The sequence below is a fragment of the Mytilus californianus genome, unplaced genomic scaffold (genome assembly GCF_021869535.1).
Source record: "Mytilus californianus isolate M0D057914Y unplaced genomic scaffold, xbMytCali1.0.p SCAF_30, whole genome shotgun sequence".
In the NCBI taxonomy this organism is placed as follows: Eukaryota; Metazoa; Mollusca; class Bivalvia; order Mytilida; family Mytilidae; genus Mytilus; species Mytilus californianus.
The window spans coordinates 1080259-1100759 of record NW_026262680.1 but is presented as its reverse complement, the minus strand read 5'-3'; the positions used below and the strand labels follow the sequence as shown (position 1 = coordinate 1100759).

General features: G+C 32.5%; 1 protein-coding gene across 1 annotated transcript; it reads left to right on the top strand.

Annotated features, from left to right (window-relative positions):
• The first annotated feature begins 5672 nt into the window (after positions 1 to 5672).
• On the top strand, positions 5673 to 20101 carry LOC127736380 (serine/threonine-protein phosphatase 6 regulatory ankyrin repeat subunit B-like). Its single transcript, XM_052246891.1, has 3 exons — positions 5673 to 5880; positions 7477 to 7648; positions 13325 to 20101. Exons 1-3 carry the CDS (start codon positions 5698 to 5700, stop codon positions 17770 to 17772), a joined length of 4803 nt encoding a protein of 1600 aa, XP_052102851.1. The 5' UTR covers positions 5673 to 5697; the 3' UTR covers positions 17773 to 20101.
• The last annotated feature ends 400 nt before the right edge of the window (positions 20102 to 20501 follow it).

Here is a 20501-nt window from a genome sequence, read left to right as displayed (position 1 = left end):
TAGGATATCAGAAATACACTTAGAATGTGTATAAGCAGCATTGTTTTTCTTAAATCTATAATTTCCTAACCCGTCCTTCATCCAAACTTAATTTTATAGATTAAGACGCAAAAAGTTTTAAAAAATAGAGCTATCCCGGTCCTCTTCTAAAAAATACATATTTAGGATTCCATAGTTTACATGTTGTGCACGTGTCAATTTAAACACTGGGAAAAGATTCATAGTATGAATATATTATATGTAATTGTTAACAAGAGATCAATCCAAAAACAAAGTAAAACCAACAAATATTAAAGGTCAAAGTAGAACTGCCCTTTAAAACGACATCTAAATATCTCCAAGTCTCGACCATTTTTTATTTAAAAAGTAAAAAGATCTACCTTCATATCAGAATTGCTTTAAAGATATAATATTTCGTACAAGAACAAAGAAAATTAACTAGGACAAGCTAGGAGTTTGGAGGGGAATATTTAATCGTTTACTTGCAACTACATTTTTCCGATTCGGAGAAAATAATCTAAGACATCTTTTTTGTCTTACCTGCGTTGAAAGCCACAGAATTTGAGACTTAGGGGTCATTATCCAGAGGCGTAAACTATTTATATAAAGCTTTATATTCCACAAGGTAGAATGCTTCATACCTTGAGTGCATTTACCCTATACTACGAGCTTTTCGTCTGCCATATGCCCATTTCCCTTGACATCATTGTTCATGGTTTAGCGACTGCTTGATAAACAATGTATAGTTTTTTATCGTATAAAGTACTCGCTTATTATGAGTAAATTATATTGGTAAATGGAATCTTTGTAAGATCTAAATGTCCGTCAGACAGGGTGCACCTGACATAGAATTTATTTCTTGCATCAGTGATCAGGTTAAAGTTTACGTGGTCAAGTGTGTATGGTTCCTTGGTCAGTGTTAATTTTTCAATATTATCTCTGTTTCTCAGATACTATCAATAAAAAGTCAACTATATTTGATGTATGGAATGATTGCATGGTGGATATGTTGTCTGGCAGGGTTCATCTGACCTTGACTTCATTTTTTATGGTTCACTGGGCAATGTTCAGCTTTTTTTAATTAGGACCGTGTCTCGGATGCTATAAGCAATAGTCTAACTACATTTGGAGTATGGTATGATAGAAAGGTGTACATGTATGTCTGGTAGAGTTTATTTGACTTTGACATCAATTAAATGTATTATTAAAAATGTTAAGTTTATGTAATACCTTAGTAAATCATCTATATTACAGACTCAATATAAGTCCGATCATGATGAGTACAGCAGCTGAGCTATCTCAGCGTGTGTGTCCTATTGTTAATCTAGGTCGTTCCCTGCAGATCAATTGTCATAAACACCATTTTGGAAACGTGCATTTTAGCAATTTGACGAAACACAATAAAAGGTACATCCTGGTTATTAGCATGTCAAAACATTCACGTGCAAAGGATTGAAGTTTCAAAAAATCAGAATGTACCGTTCTCCTACTCGAAATTACACAAAATCGTGTTTCTATCTATGAAACCCAAAAGATAAAATTAATGCAGAGTACATTTTATATTTGTGTTTTGTTTTCGTATTAAAAGTTGAAACATAAAAGCAAAATAATTTTTAAAACAACAATGTGTGTACGTTTTTGATAATTTCATGGAACCAACTAGTAATCATTATTTTTTTAGAATGGCATCAGCAGTACCAGCATTATCAAGAGAGGAAACCAATTTTCTTAGAGTCGCCAACTTATTAATAAGACTTTCACCTAAGGCTGTTAGAAATCTTTTCGATAGAGAGCTTGATCCCGGTGCATTGAAATCAGTTTTCTCGAAGAACTGGACGAAACTGGATAGGCTGAAAAAGAAATATGTCATAACACAGACGCAATGGAGTGTATTGTTTCCTCCAGGTGACTATGGTTACTTTAATTGTTCATCCGTTCATATTCACATTACACATTTGGTATTAACCAAATATTCCAGAAGAAACAATTGCTTTCCTGTTGGTGTTATCACAATTTTTTTGAATTGATTAGTTTTTTTTTCATTTCAACATGTTCAATGAGAGGATATGATTTGACAAATTGTGAAATACCAAGGAAACAATCAAATATTTACCTTCACAACATGTATGCAAGTTTCGGCAACAAAGTTTATCGACATGTTGCGCCTCTTTAATAACAGACATGTTACTGTACAATTATGAATCACAGTTTATGGTTAAACTCAGTAGAAACCCGTCTAAATCCTTTTTAATTGATAAATTTAACTACACTTACATTTCTATGTATGTATGTTGCCGTTTTGTTTTTGTTGCACTTCAGTGTTCCTGTTGTTCCTTTGTTTTCCTCTTATAGTTGATGCGTTCCCCACGGTTTTAGTTTGTAACACGGATTTGTTTTCCCTCATTCGATTTATGACTTTTGAACACCGGTATACTATTGTTGCCTTTATTTACCGTTATGTTGATAATATTTGGTTCGTTAAAAATTGAAAACAACACGTTATAAAGTTCATGCGTCCGAAGCACTTTTCTGGATTAACCTTCACCAGGAACGCTCAAAACCGAATATTTGAAAGCCGAGGATAAATAATCAAGAATTCTCTAAATATATTGCCGAAATATACCAAAAGATACTTACTTTAAAAAAAATCAAATATCAATAGCAATAACTGTCCTTTCCTAGATTTAGATATTTTTGTTCTGCACGAGAAACTCTACCCAAGAATTTACGACAAAAAAGACGAATTTTCTTTCCCTATTGTTATTTTTTTCTTTTTTGGTTGGTGAAGTTCCTTCGACACCGTCTTCCGGTGTTTATAAATTCGTACTCGTTCGCTATGCCCGTGTCTGTAGTGACGTTTTTTATTTCAATCAGCGTAATCTATGTATTACTGATAAATTGTTCAGGCAGGGATTTTGTTACCACAAGTTACTTACTTAAATCTTCACTAGATACAAAGATTTGAGTTGGAAATCTGACGTGCATTGTACCTGTTGCAAACTTATTGAAAACGGAATATAATGTAGCACATCCATATTTTTACGATGATGTTGTTTACTGGGCCCGGATATGCAGATACGATCCGGGTAGACTTATCAGTCCTTCTTGATTAGTGAATTAAAAACATACTAAATATTTTTGTTATACACATAAACACATTCACAGTTCTACACAATCTGTCGATACCTATATTTTGGAATTACACAATGTTATGTTTTTCTCTGACTGTTAATGACGTCTTTACACAAAATCCGTAGGATGTTGGATGTGTACTGATTGATATTACAGTCTTAGATAAATGATATTTTTATTAGTTGTTACAGTCTTTGAAATGGCTGTCAGTATACTAAGATTTGTTCTTTAAATCTTTCTTGTTGTGTGGGATGTATAAATACATAATCATGTCCAGTCTGTATTTTTGTTAGATGTTTTTCTGCTTTGTATCGATCGGATGAGTTTAGCCCTTTTCAGCTGATTTTCATATGTTGTTCTTATGTTGTACTACTTCACAACTGTCCAAGGTTTTTTTTTGTTTTGTTTTGTTTTTTTTTTTTGTTGGTGTTTTTTCGGGAGGGGGGCATTGGAGCTTTGGCGCCTTCAAACTTGGTCCAACCCTGCCACATAATGTATGTGTCTGTCCCAAGTCAGGAGCTTGTAGTTCAGTGGTTTTCATTGGTTCATGTTTGTCTATTTGTTTGTCATAAATTGTTTTGTCATAAATTAGGCCGTTACTTTCCTTAATTAAATTGTTTCATACTTTTCATGTTGGGGCCTTATAAACTTATAGCCGACTATATGGTATTTGTTTTTCAACATTGGTGAAGACTGCACGGTAGCCTATAATTGCTTTCATCCACTTCATTTGAACTTTGATGGATAGTTGTCTCATTGGCAATCATACCACATTTCATTATTTTTATAACGAATAAAAGATTGAGTGAAAGACAATAAGAAGAAAATAGAAAATATAGTCCTCAATTCGATAGAGAAACCTTAAGAATTAAGAATAAATACACCCTAAAACAGAACTTATTGCTCGATCAGTCATGTTCGTTAAGACAAGTCATACGTAGTAATTAATTAAGTAGTAAGCAATTAGAATCTTCCCGTTTAAAGAAAAAATTAAAAAAAATCAATGCAGAACTGTGCTTATGAAAAATGAAACCCTTTGACATATGTGACATAAATATTTATAAAATCTAATGATCTACAAAAAAATAATGTCTACCATGAAACTGTCAAAGAGAGCATTACAACTTTATAAAACTTGAACATTAAATTGATCAGTATAATCCATTTAAGACGCAGCTGTCTTTTGAGGACACCATGATCAGAAAATTTACACAAGTTTGAATAATCGCATCACTGGGGAAATTATGGTCCATAGATTCTTCTAGAATGTTATTTACTTTGAAAAGTCATATCATTGTATCAAAGAGTTTAGATATATGCAGATTCAAACTTTAGTAAGTGTAAGATTGGGAAACAGTTGGTCCTTCTTGAATCGATTGTATCCTTCATATCATCTTAAAAAAAGGTATATCCGACCAAGAAACATATTGAATATGTCCTCTTAATATATAACATGTCTAACGAGTGACACTTCTTAAGCTTGTATAAATTGACAATGAGTTGCTTTTAAAACACAGTTTTGATGATCGTTACATTGGGAAGAAATCACCTGTATGAAAATTTCGACATCAAATTGCTCAGTTCGTGTATCACTAATGAAGATGCTGACAACCAAACTAATATAACAGATAGCGAAGACTCCTTTAAACTAAATAAAAGTCTATGATGTAGAATTATTTATTCGAAATTAGATAAAGCAGGGTATTGGAACACCCTGAACAATATTTATTTACTTGATGTTTGTCAAAATGTTTGCAATTTGTTTTTCTTTTTTCATCTACTATTTTTCTCAATAGAAAACATGCAGAGGGAAAATGAAGAATCTGACTCACCTTCCATATTGGGCATAATTTTAAATGACCAATGAACAAAAGCATAAGAGTTTGACAAAAAATCCATCTTCTGAAAATAGATCTATAACATTTATCAGACCACATCAACTAATAAATGAATTGGGTTATATCTTTGTTAATCTCGATTTCTGTAACCGTTTCTAAAAAGAAGCAATTATATGGGTTTTCTTAATAGGCAGTTGAAAATAATTCTCTTATAAGACATTTGTGATGTTCTAGCATTCGAAATTAAATTAATTTAATTGATGTAGTTAATCGAATATCTTTTTTCAAAAAATGCAGTCATAAATTTTATTCGAAGAATTTTCAAACAGTGGAAGAAGGAGCAATAAATCAATAAGGGAGTAAATATAAAAAAGGCAATAAAACACCGAGTCGTACAACTACAACCTCATGACAAAAAGTCAAACCTCAGCCCCAAAAATCAACAACAAAATACGCAAAGTATTCAAACTCAGTTGAATCGGAAAGGTAAGAAGTTCCTCCTCTATAAGCTCCTTCGTGTCCCTCGGGTCATTTAAACAATGTAAGCCGAAAAAATATAGGATGCAAATGCCGTAATGCATAAGTTTTTATACAAGAAATATTAACATAAAATATCTCAGGTAAGCGTAAGTGAAAACAAAACTCACAATACATGTGAGCAAAAGTAAATATTTATTATTCATTTGCAGGTTCCGATCCTAAATCGAATGACTTCGACTTGACATTAATGGTCTGTCTTCTCCGAAACCTGACGAACATAATTATTCATGACCAGCTACCACAACCATTTGACACTAGTGAAGGAGCGGCTGTGTCTAGAATTAAGTTCTTTAGGAATCAAATTGCTCATTCCGACTCAGGTACTATGTTGGACACAGATTTCATTACAATATTTGCTGATGTTTCTAAGGTGAGTAACCATACAAAAGAAAAAAAATGAATGAAACAAAAAAAAAGATTCTCGAATACGGTTGATAACAAATCTTGATATAATATATTATAATATCTTCACCAATATATAGATCTTCCTTAAATCAGTCAAGCGATCCGTAATGTCTTTGCTACTTTATCAGGATACCATTTTAATGTTTCTGAATTACGAATCATTAGAACGATAAACAAAACGTACCATACAGTAAATAACATGAACTTTATTATTAAACTGGAATTTAATGCGACTGTCATACAAGAGATAGGTTTAGCTAGCTATTAAACCAAGTTTAATCCACCATTTTCTTCATAGGCTAATGCCTGTACCAAGTTGGGAATATGATAGTTGTTTTCCATTTGTTTGATGTGTTTGAGCTTTTGATTTTGCCATTTGATAAGGTACTTTCCGTTTTGAATTTTCCTTGGAGTTCGATATTTTTGTTATTTTACTTTTTATAAGTATTTTTAAAACATTTTCCTAGTAAGACGTACCTTAATGGATATACTTTAGACATGTTAGAAATATCACATGTAAACAATGTTTAGTGTATTTTGTGTATTTTGAATGCCTTTTCAATGTAAAAAAATACTCATAACAAAGCATACGAGAAAAAGTACGACTGTAATATGTTGTTTGTACGCAGACCTATAGTTTGGAGAGACACATAAATTAGCATCAAAACCGAAAGAGTAAAACTAGAAAACAGAAAGTAATCGGTCTTTGGTCCCACTAAACTAAATTTTGATAGAGACGTAATTTATAATCAAAATATTTACAGTAAAACTGCAGCATCGAAACAGTAACAATGTTACCGTTGGAAACTGACAGATCCACCAGGAGAGAAACTTATCCAGTAGAAAATATAAAACAAAGACTATATAACTATTTTCATTGTTTACAACAAGTGTATCCATACTTTGTTTTATAGAAGTTTATTCAGATGAGGAAGGCGTCATATAGGAGAGTCTATGGGAAAATAAAAAGAACATAGCGTTATCCTTTAATTTGAGTTCGGTTTTTAGATTCTGTACTTTCAGTAAATAATTTGGTGTTTGGTGACAATGTTGATCGATCTTGAAATAAAGGATATCACTACAATATATATTGGCTTCAGAAATTGACAATTAGGGTCGGTACTTTACGACAGAAGAGATAATTACAGTTACTCAACTTTGTAATTTCCATTTCTATGTAGATATAATCTAACAGCGCCTGCATCTGGATTATATAAATCTCCCAGTTCATACTATATTTCAGATCTTGCGTTTCATATAATGATTTCCTTGATTGAGGGTTGCTGCTTACAGGAGAGCTATTTAACTAATGGTTTCAAGTCGTTAATTTGATGTCATCTTTTTGAAAATTCATGGGACGACATCACTATTTGATTGAACATTAAAAGCCCTTTTAATTATCTTTTGCTCCGCACATATGACATTACTAAAATGAGACATATCACCGAATATGCACTTACAATGGCAACACGACGGGTGCTATACATAGAGCAAGATCTGCTTACCCTTTCGGAGCATTTATACTCTTTAGGTCTCCTATAAAACTGTTTATTTCTTTCAGGCTATAGAAATTCTCTGTCCGATCATGAAATTTGAATGCAACAAATTGCAAAACGCTGACCTAGATTATTCATTCCATGAAATATATGTAGAATTTGTCAAAAAAGAAAAGCAAATAGAAGAACTTACTGCTCAAGTTGAAACGCTGAACTTGGAAAGACAGAATATACAATGTAAGTTTTCAAAGATGACTATTTACATGAAATAAAGGAACTATGTGGTATTTGTAACTATGTTTCTGTTTGTTTTATCCAGATCTATCGTTATATATGCATAATAATAAACAATATACACGTAAAAAGTCCAAATGTTGCTAATTTATATAGTGTTATATTGTGTCGGTTAGTTACAGTATTTTGCAACTTTTTTGCAGCTTTACAACTTGTCTGTATAGCTTTTGTAGATTACCTCCTTGCCCATCTGAATTCAACAAAAAAAGTTGTTTGTGTACAGAGTGAAGTCGATTATAATAACTTCTGATTATATGTAAGATTAAAGCACCGAATAATCCGCGTTGAAGACTTTCAAATGATTGCCAAGACGTAGAAAAGCGATATTCATTTGAAATGTATTACAGTTTGTGATATTGCTGATGTCTTGACACGAGTCATGTTCATCAATTCCATGTCTTTTATTATTTTAATCAAAATATATTTTTCTCGTTATATATGGAATATATCGTTACTTTCATTAATTCTAACATATTTTTTTCTGAAACTCTGCGTTGATAAATTTAAAAATCATTAAAAGACTAAGACCCCCGAATCCCTAAAGCAAAATTGAATTTAGATGAATTTAGTCATACTTTGAGTGTCCCTTTGTCCATAACGCTCACCTTCCTTCCGTTATTTATATATAGTCTAGTCAAAATAGATGAAAAATGTGGCCAACCTCAAAAAGATTGCAACAGAATTATTTTGGGTGTTTTTCAATTCTAACAGGCTTTCTTTGTAACATACTAAAAGTCTACCAAGATATCTGAGTGGAAACATGGATTTTTTTGTGAAAAATGGCATAATTTGTCAAAAATAGTGAAAAACTGGGAAAAGCTTGTAAAACATTTATTCTGTAAGATAATCATTGCAAACCAAAAGTTTTACAACAGTATGTACAGTGTATATGAAATGATTTAAAAAGAAAATGGTTTTTTTTTTTAAAAACATGAAATTTTAGGTGAAAACATCAGATTTTTGTTGGAATTTGAGATTCACAAAGCACGAACTGATTATAAAAACAGACAGGAAAAATATAAAAATGGTAATAGAAGTTCATTTTATATCTTAAAAAAAAAAAACCTTTACTATCATCATTTCAAAACTTTACAGCAATTCTTAATTTGATAAATGATGATTTTGGGTAAAATATAGCAAAATCATTCAAAAATCGGTAAAAACTGGAAAAACACACTTTTCGAGTTTTAACTGGTTTTAAATCATTCCAAAATAGAAAAATGCAAATATTAATATAATGATAATCAGATCAAACAAAATTCATTATAAAACAATTACGAAAATAACTGATTTTGAGTGAAAAAAAGCAAAATTTGCCAAAAATCATCGAAAACTGGAAAAAACTGATAAAATTCAGAATTTTTCAGAAATCAATTATGAATTTAGTGAAAATCAATTTATATTCTTAATTTGAAAAAGTACAATGCTTTAATTCATACCATATTAACCAAGAAGAGATTTTAAGCGAAAATCAAAGATTTGTTGACCATAATGAGAGGTAAAAAGTATAATTCACAAAAAGGGATGTTAATTAAAACGTAAATGGCAAATTACAAGGCAACATTTTTTTTAGATTCTTCCATAGTTTTCTGTATACAACAAATATCTATGCATCAGTGAAGTCAGATTCAGCAATGGGAACAGAATTAGAACGATTCAAACCACGACATTCACCGCATCCTACCGAACACTGAAGACCATTTTTTCTACAGACACATCGTTTGGTGTCGCAATTTTGTTTACAGTAACATCTAATAATGATAAGAAGTTTATCAGGTGCAGGAGGAAGTTCCATCAAAATTGGACAAAGTTTTCCACGTTTGATTTCCCAACCATAGTCTGTAGTATCCATGTCAACTTCTTCTGACATCCATTTTTGGCTCGTATGATACACTCTAAGACTATGAAATTGCCCTGAATCGGATGTTGGTGGTAAACTTTTCACATGACTGATGTGTTTCCAGTTATTACTCTTGATGTGAATTTTCTCCAGCGAAGAATGTTAAGTCCTTCAAGAGGAAGTCCTCCATATAAACACGTGAGCGCTTCTTCTCCTGCTTTGATAATATCTGCTTTAATTGAATTGTTATTCATGAAAACTTTACCTTGCATTTTCAGATATTCTTGATTAAGTTTTTTTAATGCAAGTCCTTTGCCTATTCCAAAAAGCCTAGAAGTTGAGTCACAACCTGTTAAAGAATGCAAAAAAGGCAATAAATTCCAAACATCCTTTCCAAGAAATTCTTTAGTCTGTTGTATGTTCCATATTTTCATTTTTTTGTTGATTGCCATTTTATCAGATTTGAAAATAACCCTTTTGCACTGCTGATTAACATGATGAATAAGTAACACCAATAGATCCGTATCTTCACCAAGTATTACCACTTCTGAAGACAAAGCACAATCCACTGCAGTTAGCGCAATAAAAAGATCTGCATCATCAGTTGCATTTTTACATCTAATGTCATTATCCTTAAGCTTGTCACAAAGCATGTTAATAAGAACTTGTTTGTTATGACTGTTTGACATGAACAGTTCCTTTTTAGTTTTGCAAGGCATAGAAGAGGTGAAATTGATGTTCGGCAAAATGATGCCTTTTGTTCTACGCAAATGTGTTATATCTTTAATTGACGGAAGTTCTGGATAACTGTCAAAAACAATTACAGGGTCTTTGTACTTTCTGATTACATGATCAACATACATTTGTGTAATGTCTCCAAATGAATTACCATGTGTCCAAGGAAGTCGTTGCAATAGTGATCCACCATCAAGGACATACTGAAAACCCTCACCATCTATTTCATGTATGCAATCACTTCCACATGCCCATATTGCATCAGCTAAGTTTGACTTGCATGCCTCTCGAGGTAGTCGGTTGCAATCAAACATAGAAGAAGGAACGCTAGACAATTCATACTGGAATACCTCAGATGTGTTTTCAAAGACACCATTTGCTGCTGTGGTCAGGCGTTGGAACATCAATTGAGGATCTATATCAGTATTTAGAAAGTCTGAAATTCGAAAAATTGTGATGTAACTGAACTCCTAGTGCTAGTTGTAGAGGTAACATAAACATTCTTGGTGCTGCGGCTTGGACTATGGATTGACCTATTGACATGATTTTTAAACGTGTATCCTTTACACTGAATATAGTTTGAAGAAGAATCTGTAAGGATTCTGGCACATACTTCATGTTATTTTGTGCAGATAGTTCATCAGGTGAAGGATATAGTGCCTTGGTGGATGTTTCTGAAGAAAGGATTTCAGATTTAAGTATCTTAGCAGCTGCCTGGATAATGGACTTTTTTTCTTCATAAATACTACGATTTGTGTTTGTTTGTTTATAGAACTCATGCAAAATTGACCGAGCTGTGTTTCGAAATGTAACAACATTTTGCTTTCCGTTTATTTCAGAAATGATTATTTTATCTCCAAAATGTTCTTGTAATTTATTTTTCATATGTTGTACACAATACGCATCATCAATTCCACAGTGTTCTGACATTTTTTTCACAAGATCTGTAACCGTTATTTGTTCATCTTCATTCTGCTGAAGGTATTTTGCAGCAAACAAAAAACTCTCTGATAAAGAAGATTTTTTTCCTGCTTGCGTTTTTGCCTTTTTTGCTGGTGGAGAAAATGCTAATGGAGTCAACGTCCGGAAATTTACTCTGCATGTCTGGTGGTACAAAGCATCTGCAGCGTGGAGATCCTGAACAAATTCCAATCTTCCCCGAACCTCAAGTGCCCATTCATCTTCACGTTGTTTACATATATCTTCAGTCTTGCATTGAAACTCTGATGTGCGTACAGGATACACGTCACTTTTTCTCTTCTTCCCTATGACTGCATTTGCAAGCTGTCCACAGAACAAACAATGTTTCTTAAAGTCTAATTCAACTTTCGACCGCAGTATTGGTACATTAGTGGTTTCATGTTTAATTTCTTTATTGGCTAAAGCAATGTATTTTGGATTTGTATATGATTTTCTACAATTTTGATGTAACTTCTGTCCTGCACTGGTAACTACATTGTATTGACGGCTTTTACTTGCTTTATTGACACTCTGGCTGCCCTTTTCACCTAGTACTACTACAGTGTCCTCGTGTGAAAATGAGTTTTGACAAATCACACACTTCTCCTCTTTTAAGCAAGTTTCCTGAAATGAAAATAAATTTATGATTATTACAGGAATATTAACATATTAATTTTATTAATTGCATACAAATTTTTCAGGGTATTTATGTTTGATTGCTAAATAACTGTTTTTAAATATTTTACCGAAATATATCTGTAATATTTTGTTAACATATCTATACTGGTGTCCATAAGATTGAAACTTCGTGTATTTTAAATTAAATAAAAAATGCAGCAATTGTGGTAAAAAGGGTGTTCCATAGACACAAGGCCTCCTTTCTTTGATGAAAAGTTTCTTTACATCTCATCCTTTCGAATGCAATATAGTGTACCACTTGTTATCCCTTGAAATATGCATGTTGTAATAAATAACGTTCAATGTTGATATTTCTCTTGTTAAACAGGCGTTATAGAAAATTATCTGACGTAGTTTTTCCTTATTTTTATAATTAGTTTTTATAATTTTTAATGGTGTGTAACAGTCTGAGAATGTTTATTTTTTCAAGTGTAATGTAAATCTAATGTATATAAGATCTTGGAACAATGAAATAAGAATTTATGCTCGTATTTTCCACCCATAGCAGACGACAAAATAAAACTTTTTCACTAGAGATCTTTTAGTTAATATATCTTCAGAGGATAGACAAATTATATATATATTTTAGTTCTTATTCATAGATACTTACCAAATTCATAATTATTACATCATCTGTTTGTTTTTATATTTGAATGCATAGCGGGAATGAACTTATATTGGCTCCCTTTAATAAATCGTCTGTGTACGGCATCCCATCTGTAACGTAAAATCCGCGAAAAAATGCGCGATCCTATGTCATAAAAATGACAACTTTCCCATGGGTTGATTTTGGTAGACTTTTGGTATGTTTAATTTATGGCATGTCCCTAAAGGATGCCGAAAAAAAATATTCTGTTGCAATTTTTTTGAGGTCAAATGCTATTTTGACTAGACTAATATCCTTGACTTAAGGTAGTTTTGGGTTTGAGGGTTCCTGAGGAGAGTAAAACCAGAAAAGCACTTTTGACGTCTCGAAAATATTTAAACAAAAAGGATTTTCATTTCACATGTTCTTAATTTAAACTAACTCTTTCATTTTGTTCGATAATTTCCCTGTCTGACCTCAATAGCAAATTTGATTTATATTTCACCTATCGTTTCCTTGACATGTATGTGTTATTGGACATTTTCAAGGATTGTACAACAAATCATTGGTCAAATTACCTTGAAACCTTTGTTTGGATGACAAATTATATTTCTTGATTTAAAAACAAATTGCTGTTTTTGGTAAATCACACAACCAACCAAAATCTGGCAATCAAAGAAATATACATCAACAATTATAATTTGTTCATGTATTCAACTATGTTCTTGCATTTCAAAAGTTAATTCTTTATTGAGATCAGTCATTTATTGTTACATTATTTCTATAATTACATTTTACAGTACTTACATTAATATTGCAGGTATTCAAACTGAAGAAATCGCTGAATGGAAAAAGAAATTAGAGAAGTTCTATGTGACTGAAGCTGCGACCAGAATAATTAAAGTGGTCAAAGACAATCAATGCACTATTATTACTGGTATACCTGGATCAGGCAAATCTACACTTGCTTATCATATAGCCATACACATGCAAGAAACCGAAGGCTACACAGTTCTACCTATTTGGTTACCATCAGAATTATTGAAATTGACGAATTCTAATGCTAAACAACTTTTTGTTTTGGATGATGTATTCGGTAAATATTCTTTGAATGCATGCAACCTTAACTGCTGGGAATCTGAAACAAGACGTATTAAGATGTTATTGAAAAATAAAATCCTTAAAGTAATAGTAACATGCAGATCCTATCTATATGACAATGTTAGAGACAGCTTATCTTCTCAATCATTTGAGCATTTCAACTTGCAATCAGATGAAATAAAGTTATCTTTAGTGGAAAGAATAGAAATCAGCAAGTTATATCTTAGTAAGGATGTTTTGAGTCAACTGAATGATGAAATCATAATGATGTACAATTTTTTCCCCTTACTATGTGTTATGTTTAATGAACAGAATATGGGGAATGTTGATTTCTTTCAAAATCCTAATCAGTTTCTAAAGAATGAAATTGGAAACTTTAAAAGTGAAAAAGACGTATCGTTCATAGTCCTGGCACTTTTGGTTTTATCAAATAACTCAATCGAGAAAGACGGTCTTCAGATTGGCCAAACAAAATACGATAACATGTTACAAGATTTATTTGATGAACTTGATACCAGGAAATATCCATCTAAAACGTCAATTTTGTCAAATATTCAAAATCTAAAAAATATGTATCTATCAGAAAAAAATTCTACATTTTGTACCAAACACGATAAAATATTTGACATTATTTCTCATACTGTAGCAAATTTTATCATCCGATGTATTTTAAGACACGGAGACACGGCGTTCATTAGTAGTAGGTGCCAATTGAAATCACTCGATGAACAACATGATGATTTTACCATTATGATAACAGATGAATTAGAAGCAATGTACTTCCAACGTATATTTGGAGACATCGAAAATGGCCATAACTGGGAGGTTTTTGCTAGCATTCAAATGAAATTTGAAAACTATAGAAATTTGTTAATACGATACTTAGAGAAGATGAGTCCAAAATTTTCTTCGTCAATAAATGATTTTGCAACTCCATTACATGTCACTGCGGCTAAAGGTTATTATGATATTTCAAAATATTTACTCGAAAAAAACAGAGAACATATAAATTTCCTTAATCGTTACAATAGGTCTCCTTTACACAAGGCCTATTTAAATGGACACCATGAAATTGCAGACTTACTTATTAACAGTGGTGCTGAAATTGATCAAATTGACATTTTTGGATATACCCCTCTGCTTGCATGTTGTTACAAGGGATATCTGAAAACCGCTGAAGTTCTGTTAAAAAAACATGCAAATGTAAACATATGTGGCAAAGATGGTTGGTATCCACTACATATGGCAGCGTATGATGGAGATACCGATCTTATCAAAATTTTAATTCAACATAAGGCAGATGTTAACAAGCGAATGCATAACGGAATGACATCATTGTACTTAGCTTGTCATGTTGGTCATATATTGGCAGTGAAAATCTTACTCGAGAGTAAAGCAGATGTTAACAAATGTGAAAATGAAGGATGGTCTCCTTTAAATAAAGCTTGTCTGGAAGGGTTTAACGATATAGCTGAAGTATTAATTTATTATGGCGCAGATGTGAATAAAGATAACAATGCTGGAAAAATACCACTGTATAACGCTTGTAGACGAAATCATATAAATATAGTAAAACTATTACTCAAGCATGGTTCAGCGATTTATAGAGGTAATGAGAATGAAATAATGTCAATATATTTGGCTTGTCAGGAGGGTGATGTAGACATAGTCAAAGTATTATGCGACCTCGAAGCTTCACCAAATCATTGCATTAAAGGTATATTTACTCCTCTAATTTTTTCTTGTGATCGGGATTATCAAAACAAAGTAAATAAGGTTGACGAGACTGGATATCTACAATTACTTTTAGCTTGTACCGATAGGGATAATGAAAGAGCTACGTTATTACTCGAAAATGGTGCAGAAGTTAATCGTACAAATGAACATGGTCGAACTTCACTACACACTGCCGCTGAAAACGGAAATACAGATCTAATTAAACTTTTGATGGAACATGATGCAGACGTAAACTTTCAAATGAATAATGGAATGACACCGATTTATTTAGCTTGCGAGAATAATCATATAGAAGCTGTCAAACTGCTGTTACGTAATAAAGCAGACATAAACAAATGTGAGAAAACTGGATGGAGTCCATTACATGTTGCTTCTTATGACAACCATAAAGAAGTAGTGGCATATTTATGTGATCACAGTGCTGCAGAAGTAAACCTGTCAAATGAAGAAGGCGAATCGCCATTATATCTTGCTTGTCAAGAAGGTAATGAAGACATAGTAACATTATTATTAAAACATGATGCTTCCATTAATCATTTCAATGAAAATGGATTAACCCCATTACATTTAGCTTGTTCTAATGGTATTAAAAATATTGTAGAATTAGTAATTAAAGCGGGCGTAATAGTTAATAAAGTTAACGAAACTGGCAACTCGCCATTACTTTTAGCTTGTAACGATAGGCATAATGAAATAGCTTTAGTATTACTTGAAAATGGTGCCGAAGTAAACGAAAGTGATGAAAATGGTCGGACTTCACTTCACACTGCCGCTGAAGATGGCAATAACGATCTCATAAAAATTCTGATGGACCATGATGCAAACATAAATTTTCCAATGAATAATGGAATGACACCAATTTATATAGCTTGTAGGGAAAATCATTTAGAAGCAGTAAACATGTTGTTTACTTATCAAGCTGACATAACCAAATGTGATGAAACTGGATGGCGTTCATTACACGTGGCTACTTATGGCAATCACAAGGAAATAGTGGCATATCTATGTGATCACGGTAATGCAGAGGTAAACCGTTCCAATAAAATAGGCGAATCGCCATTACATATTGCTTGTAAAAATATGAATGAGGATATAGTTAAACTACTAATAAAAAATGGAGCTTCTTTTGATTATTGTAATGCAAAGGGATACACCCCGTTTCATTTAGCTTGTTCATATGGTAATAAAAATATAGCAGAAATATTAATCAAAGAGGGTGCAGCGGTTAATGGGGTTAACGAGACTAGAAAGTCGCCATTACTTTTAGCTTGTTACCATAGGCATAATGCAATAGCTAAGTTATTACTCGAAAAAGGTGCAGACGTGAATAGTCCTGATGAACATGGTCGGACTGCACTTTACTTTGCCGCTAGATATGGAAACACAGAACTTATTTTAATGTTGATGAAATATGAGACAGATGTAAACGTCCAACTGAATAATGGAATGACATCTATTTATATAGCTTCTGAGCATGACCATTTAGAAGCAGTAAAAATGCTGTTAAGCAATAAAGCTGACATAAACAAATGTGAGGAAAATGGATGGAGTCCATTACATGTTGCTACTCATGCCAACAATAAGGAAGTAACTAAGTTATTACTCGAAAATGACGCAGAAGTAAACAGTGCTGATGAAGATGGTAGAACTTCACTATACAGTTCCGCTGAAAACGGAAATATAGATCTAATTAAAATTTTGATTGAACACGGTGCAGACGTTAACTTTCAAATGAATAATGGTAGGACACCGATTTATATAGCTTGTAGGGAAAACCATTTCGAAGTAGTATACATGTTGTTAAGTTATAAAGCTGACATATACAAATGTGATGAAATTGGATGGAGTCCATTACATGTTGCTTCTTATTTCAACCATATGGAAGTAGTCGCATATCTATGTGATCACAGTGATGCATTGGTGAACCTTTCCAATATATATGGTTCAACGCCACTGTGTCTTGCTTGTCAAGAAGGTAACGAAGATGTTATACAATTATTATTAAGACACGATGCTTCCATTAATCATTGTGATAAAGAAGGCTTCACTTCGTTCCACAAAGCGTGTTCTGAAGGAAAAAGCAATTTAGTAGAACTGTTAATTAAAGAGGATGCAGCAGTTAATCTCCCTGATATGAGTGATAGAACGCCATTATATATAGCCTGTCAAAGCAGATATAAAGATGTAGTAGAAATATTACTGAAACATGGAGTAGAGGTATGCAAGGCAGGGCAATTTGAATCTGAAGTAGGCTGGACACCTCTGCATGTTTCGGCGGCATCTGGTGATAGGGGTATCACTGAATTGTTATTGAAAAATAATGCAACCGTTAATGTCAAAGATCGGAATGAACATACTCCTTTATACTATGCTATTCAAAACAATTTCGATGACATTATTGAACTTCTTGTTACACATGGAGCTGTTTAAAACAACAATGATGATCAGATTTCCTCTTTGAGCATAAAACACAAAAGACGAAAATAAGCTAGGGCAAATTACAAACTTCAAAAACATTTAGTTTATTTATACATTTAACTTGTTTAATATATGTTAATTTGTCACATGTTGAAAATTACGGATATTATAAAATAACCTGAATTTTTAAACTAATCAACAATTTAAGATTGTTAAATCATTTTTTACTTTCATAATATATCCACAATGTATTGTATAATTGCAGCTGTTTCAATGTTTTTAGTTTTGTACTGTAAACTTATAAACTTGAATTTGACGATGGATATGCTCAAATTGTCGTACCAATTTCGTTTTTTTTATTCAAATGTGACCTACCGAATTAGACTTATCACCGGGTTTGGTTTTCATAAGCAACACGACGGGTTCCATATTAAATTGATAAGACTAACGGCCTAATTTAAAACAAAGAAATTTACGAAAATAATTCTGACAGACATTAACCAACGACAACCACTGAAGTTGTTCACTACAGGCTCCTGACTTGGGATTGATTGAGTAATTGTTGGTATTTTAACGTCGAATGGCAAATATTTCATGCACCAGAACAAACAAATTAATAATAAGTAGGTAGGTCATGTCATCTAATGGGCGCTATACAGGATGAATGTCGAGGAAATTTGGATTGCCACTGAAAAATAAGGGTATATTGGACAGGAACAGGCCACCTACAAACCCCTCATAATTGCTGCAAGAGTTTTTAACCAGAGAGCGTTGCATTCTATCTACGCAAGTCGTCAGATTTCATGTCCCCATTCTGACCGGACGTGGCTTCGTACTTGTACATCCCGGACAGCCAAATGCATACTCCAATCTGGCAAGGGTCTTACTGCTGGTCGGTAGAAGATCAAGAGTGACCATATTTTTATTCCCAAGTCACCGTGGTGGCCAATTGTTTTGAAAATTAATTTATGCGGTAACGACATTTTTTTTTCTCTTTTCAGTCTAATAAAATGAGGAAAGGATCTTCGTTTCTTCCCAAAACCTTTAACGACTATCAAAGATGGAAAATTGTACAGTAAGTCCGAATTTGGCAAAAGTACGATTACTATCAAATGAATAAAATGTTTTAACAATCTTCAGTTTTCATTTTAATCAGAAACTATGATTACTTTATATATGTTATTATTGTATGCCTTGAATCACATTTCATTGACACTTAGTATCCTCCGGGTTCATTCTTCAAAATAATGATCGTTCTGAAAGGACATAACTACACATAGATATATAATGAAAAACTATTACAAAAAAAAGTGTACGAATGTTTTCATTAAAAAAAAATGCAAAGTAGGTTATAAGCTGCTTTGAGTCTTCTTTAAACTATACGGTATTCGTTTTTCATATAGTAGTGTTGTCAAAATAACGTGTTACCCTAATCGGTTATCTTGATAATCTTTCAACATATTATCCGGCTAACCGGTAGTAAAGTTGATGTTCAAAGTTATTGTTTACAATACCTTGCTTATTCGTGCTTATATAATACGATGTTTTGAAGTTTATCGTGACATTATTCACCTTTCTCATATTTGGCTTTGAGAATCATGATGAAGATAAGCTATTCCTTAGGTTTATGGTCATATACCTCCTAACGCTGCTGCATATTTATGCATCCCTGGCTTTCATTGTTTAGGTTTGAGCATTTCTGACAGGTAAATCGAGAAAAGCACTTCGAACGCACGAAATTAAGTGTTATTTTCATATATAACTTATAGTGTTCGTCGGGCCATACATAGACCATATAACAAATCAATTAAGAATTAATTCCTCTCTGGTATGCGCTATGCTCATTTTAACAAGGGTAGGCATTATATTTGTCAATATTTTACATCGAGCGTTAGCGCAATGTTAATAAAGGAAATATTTCGACTCTAATAGGACGAAAATGGTATTGTTATAGGTCAAAGCATACGAAAATACCTTAGAAATATTCCCAGTTCCTCTCCATGAAGTATATACATTACGTTATCACATTTAATAAGTTTAAAAACTAGCAGGGAAAATATATGTTATTTCAATAACAATATAAAATAAGATTTTATGTAATCAGTTTATATTTTATAAGAGTAAAAATGAAAAAAAACAAGCGAAAATGTAAACAGTAAGTTTGTGCGCATGTGTAAAACATATGTTGTGCTAATTAGAACACGGCTTTAAAATATTAGAATTATTAGTATTTTAATGGTAGAATACTGCAAAATCATAACATGTTATTGTTACTATAAAAATTAAATAAATGCTGATTCAGTAGTTTAGTATACTCTGGAAATCAGATTTCATACTTTTATTATTTCTTTTTTTGATTTTATAGTGATATTTGAAATGTTAGAGATATTGACATACGTGTTGGATATCCATTTTTATTACTAATGCGCTAGTAAATTATCAAATACTATAATCAAATCTACATGATAATGGCAATTGCAATAAGTTCAGATTGAGATTGATACTTTTCTCATGAACTGCAAAACAAAATGTCTTAAATTTTACAGATGAACAGCAGCTTGACAGAGTTGTATCGTGTGACCACTTTTCGGATTTGTAAGACTCTTACTGTGAATTTCGAGATGTGGTATGCTTAGCACTATACAGCCGGACAGCATATCCCTGATTTGTCCGTTAAAACCCCGGATTTATTATCCGGGAATCAAGTGGAGATAATTTCTGAGAAAGCCGTCAACAGATGT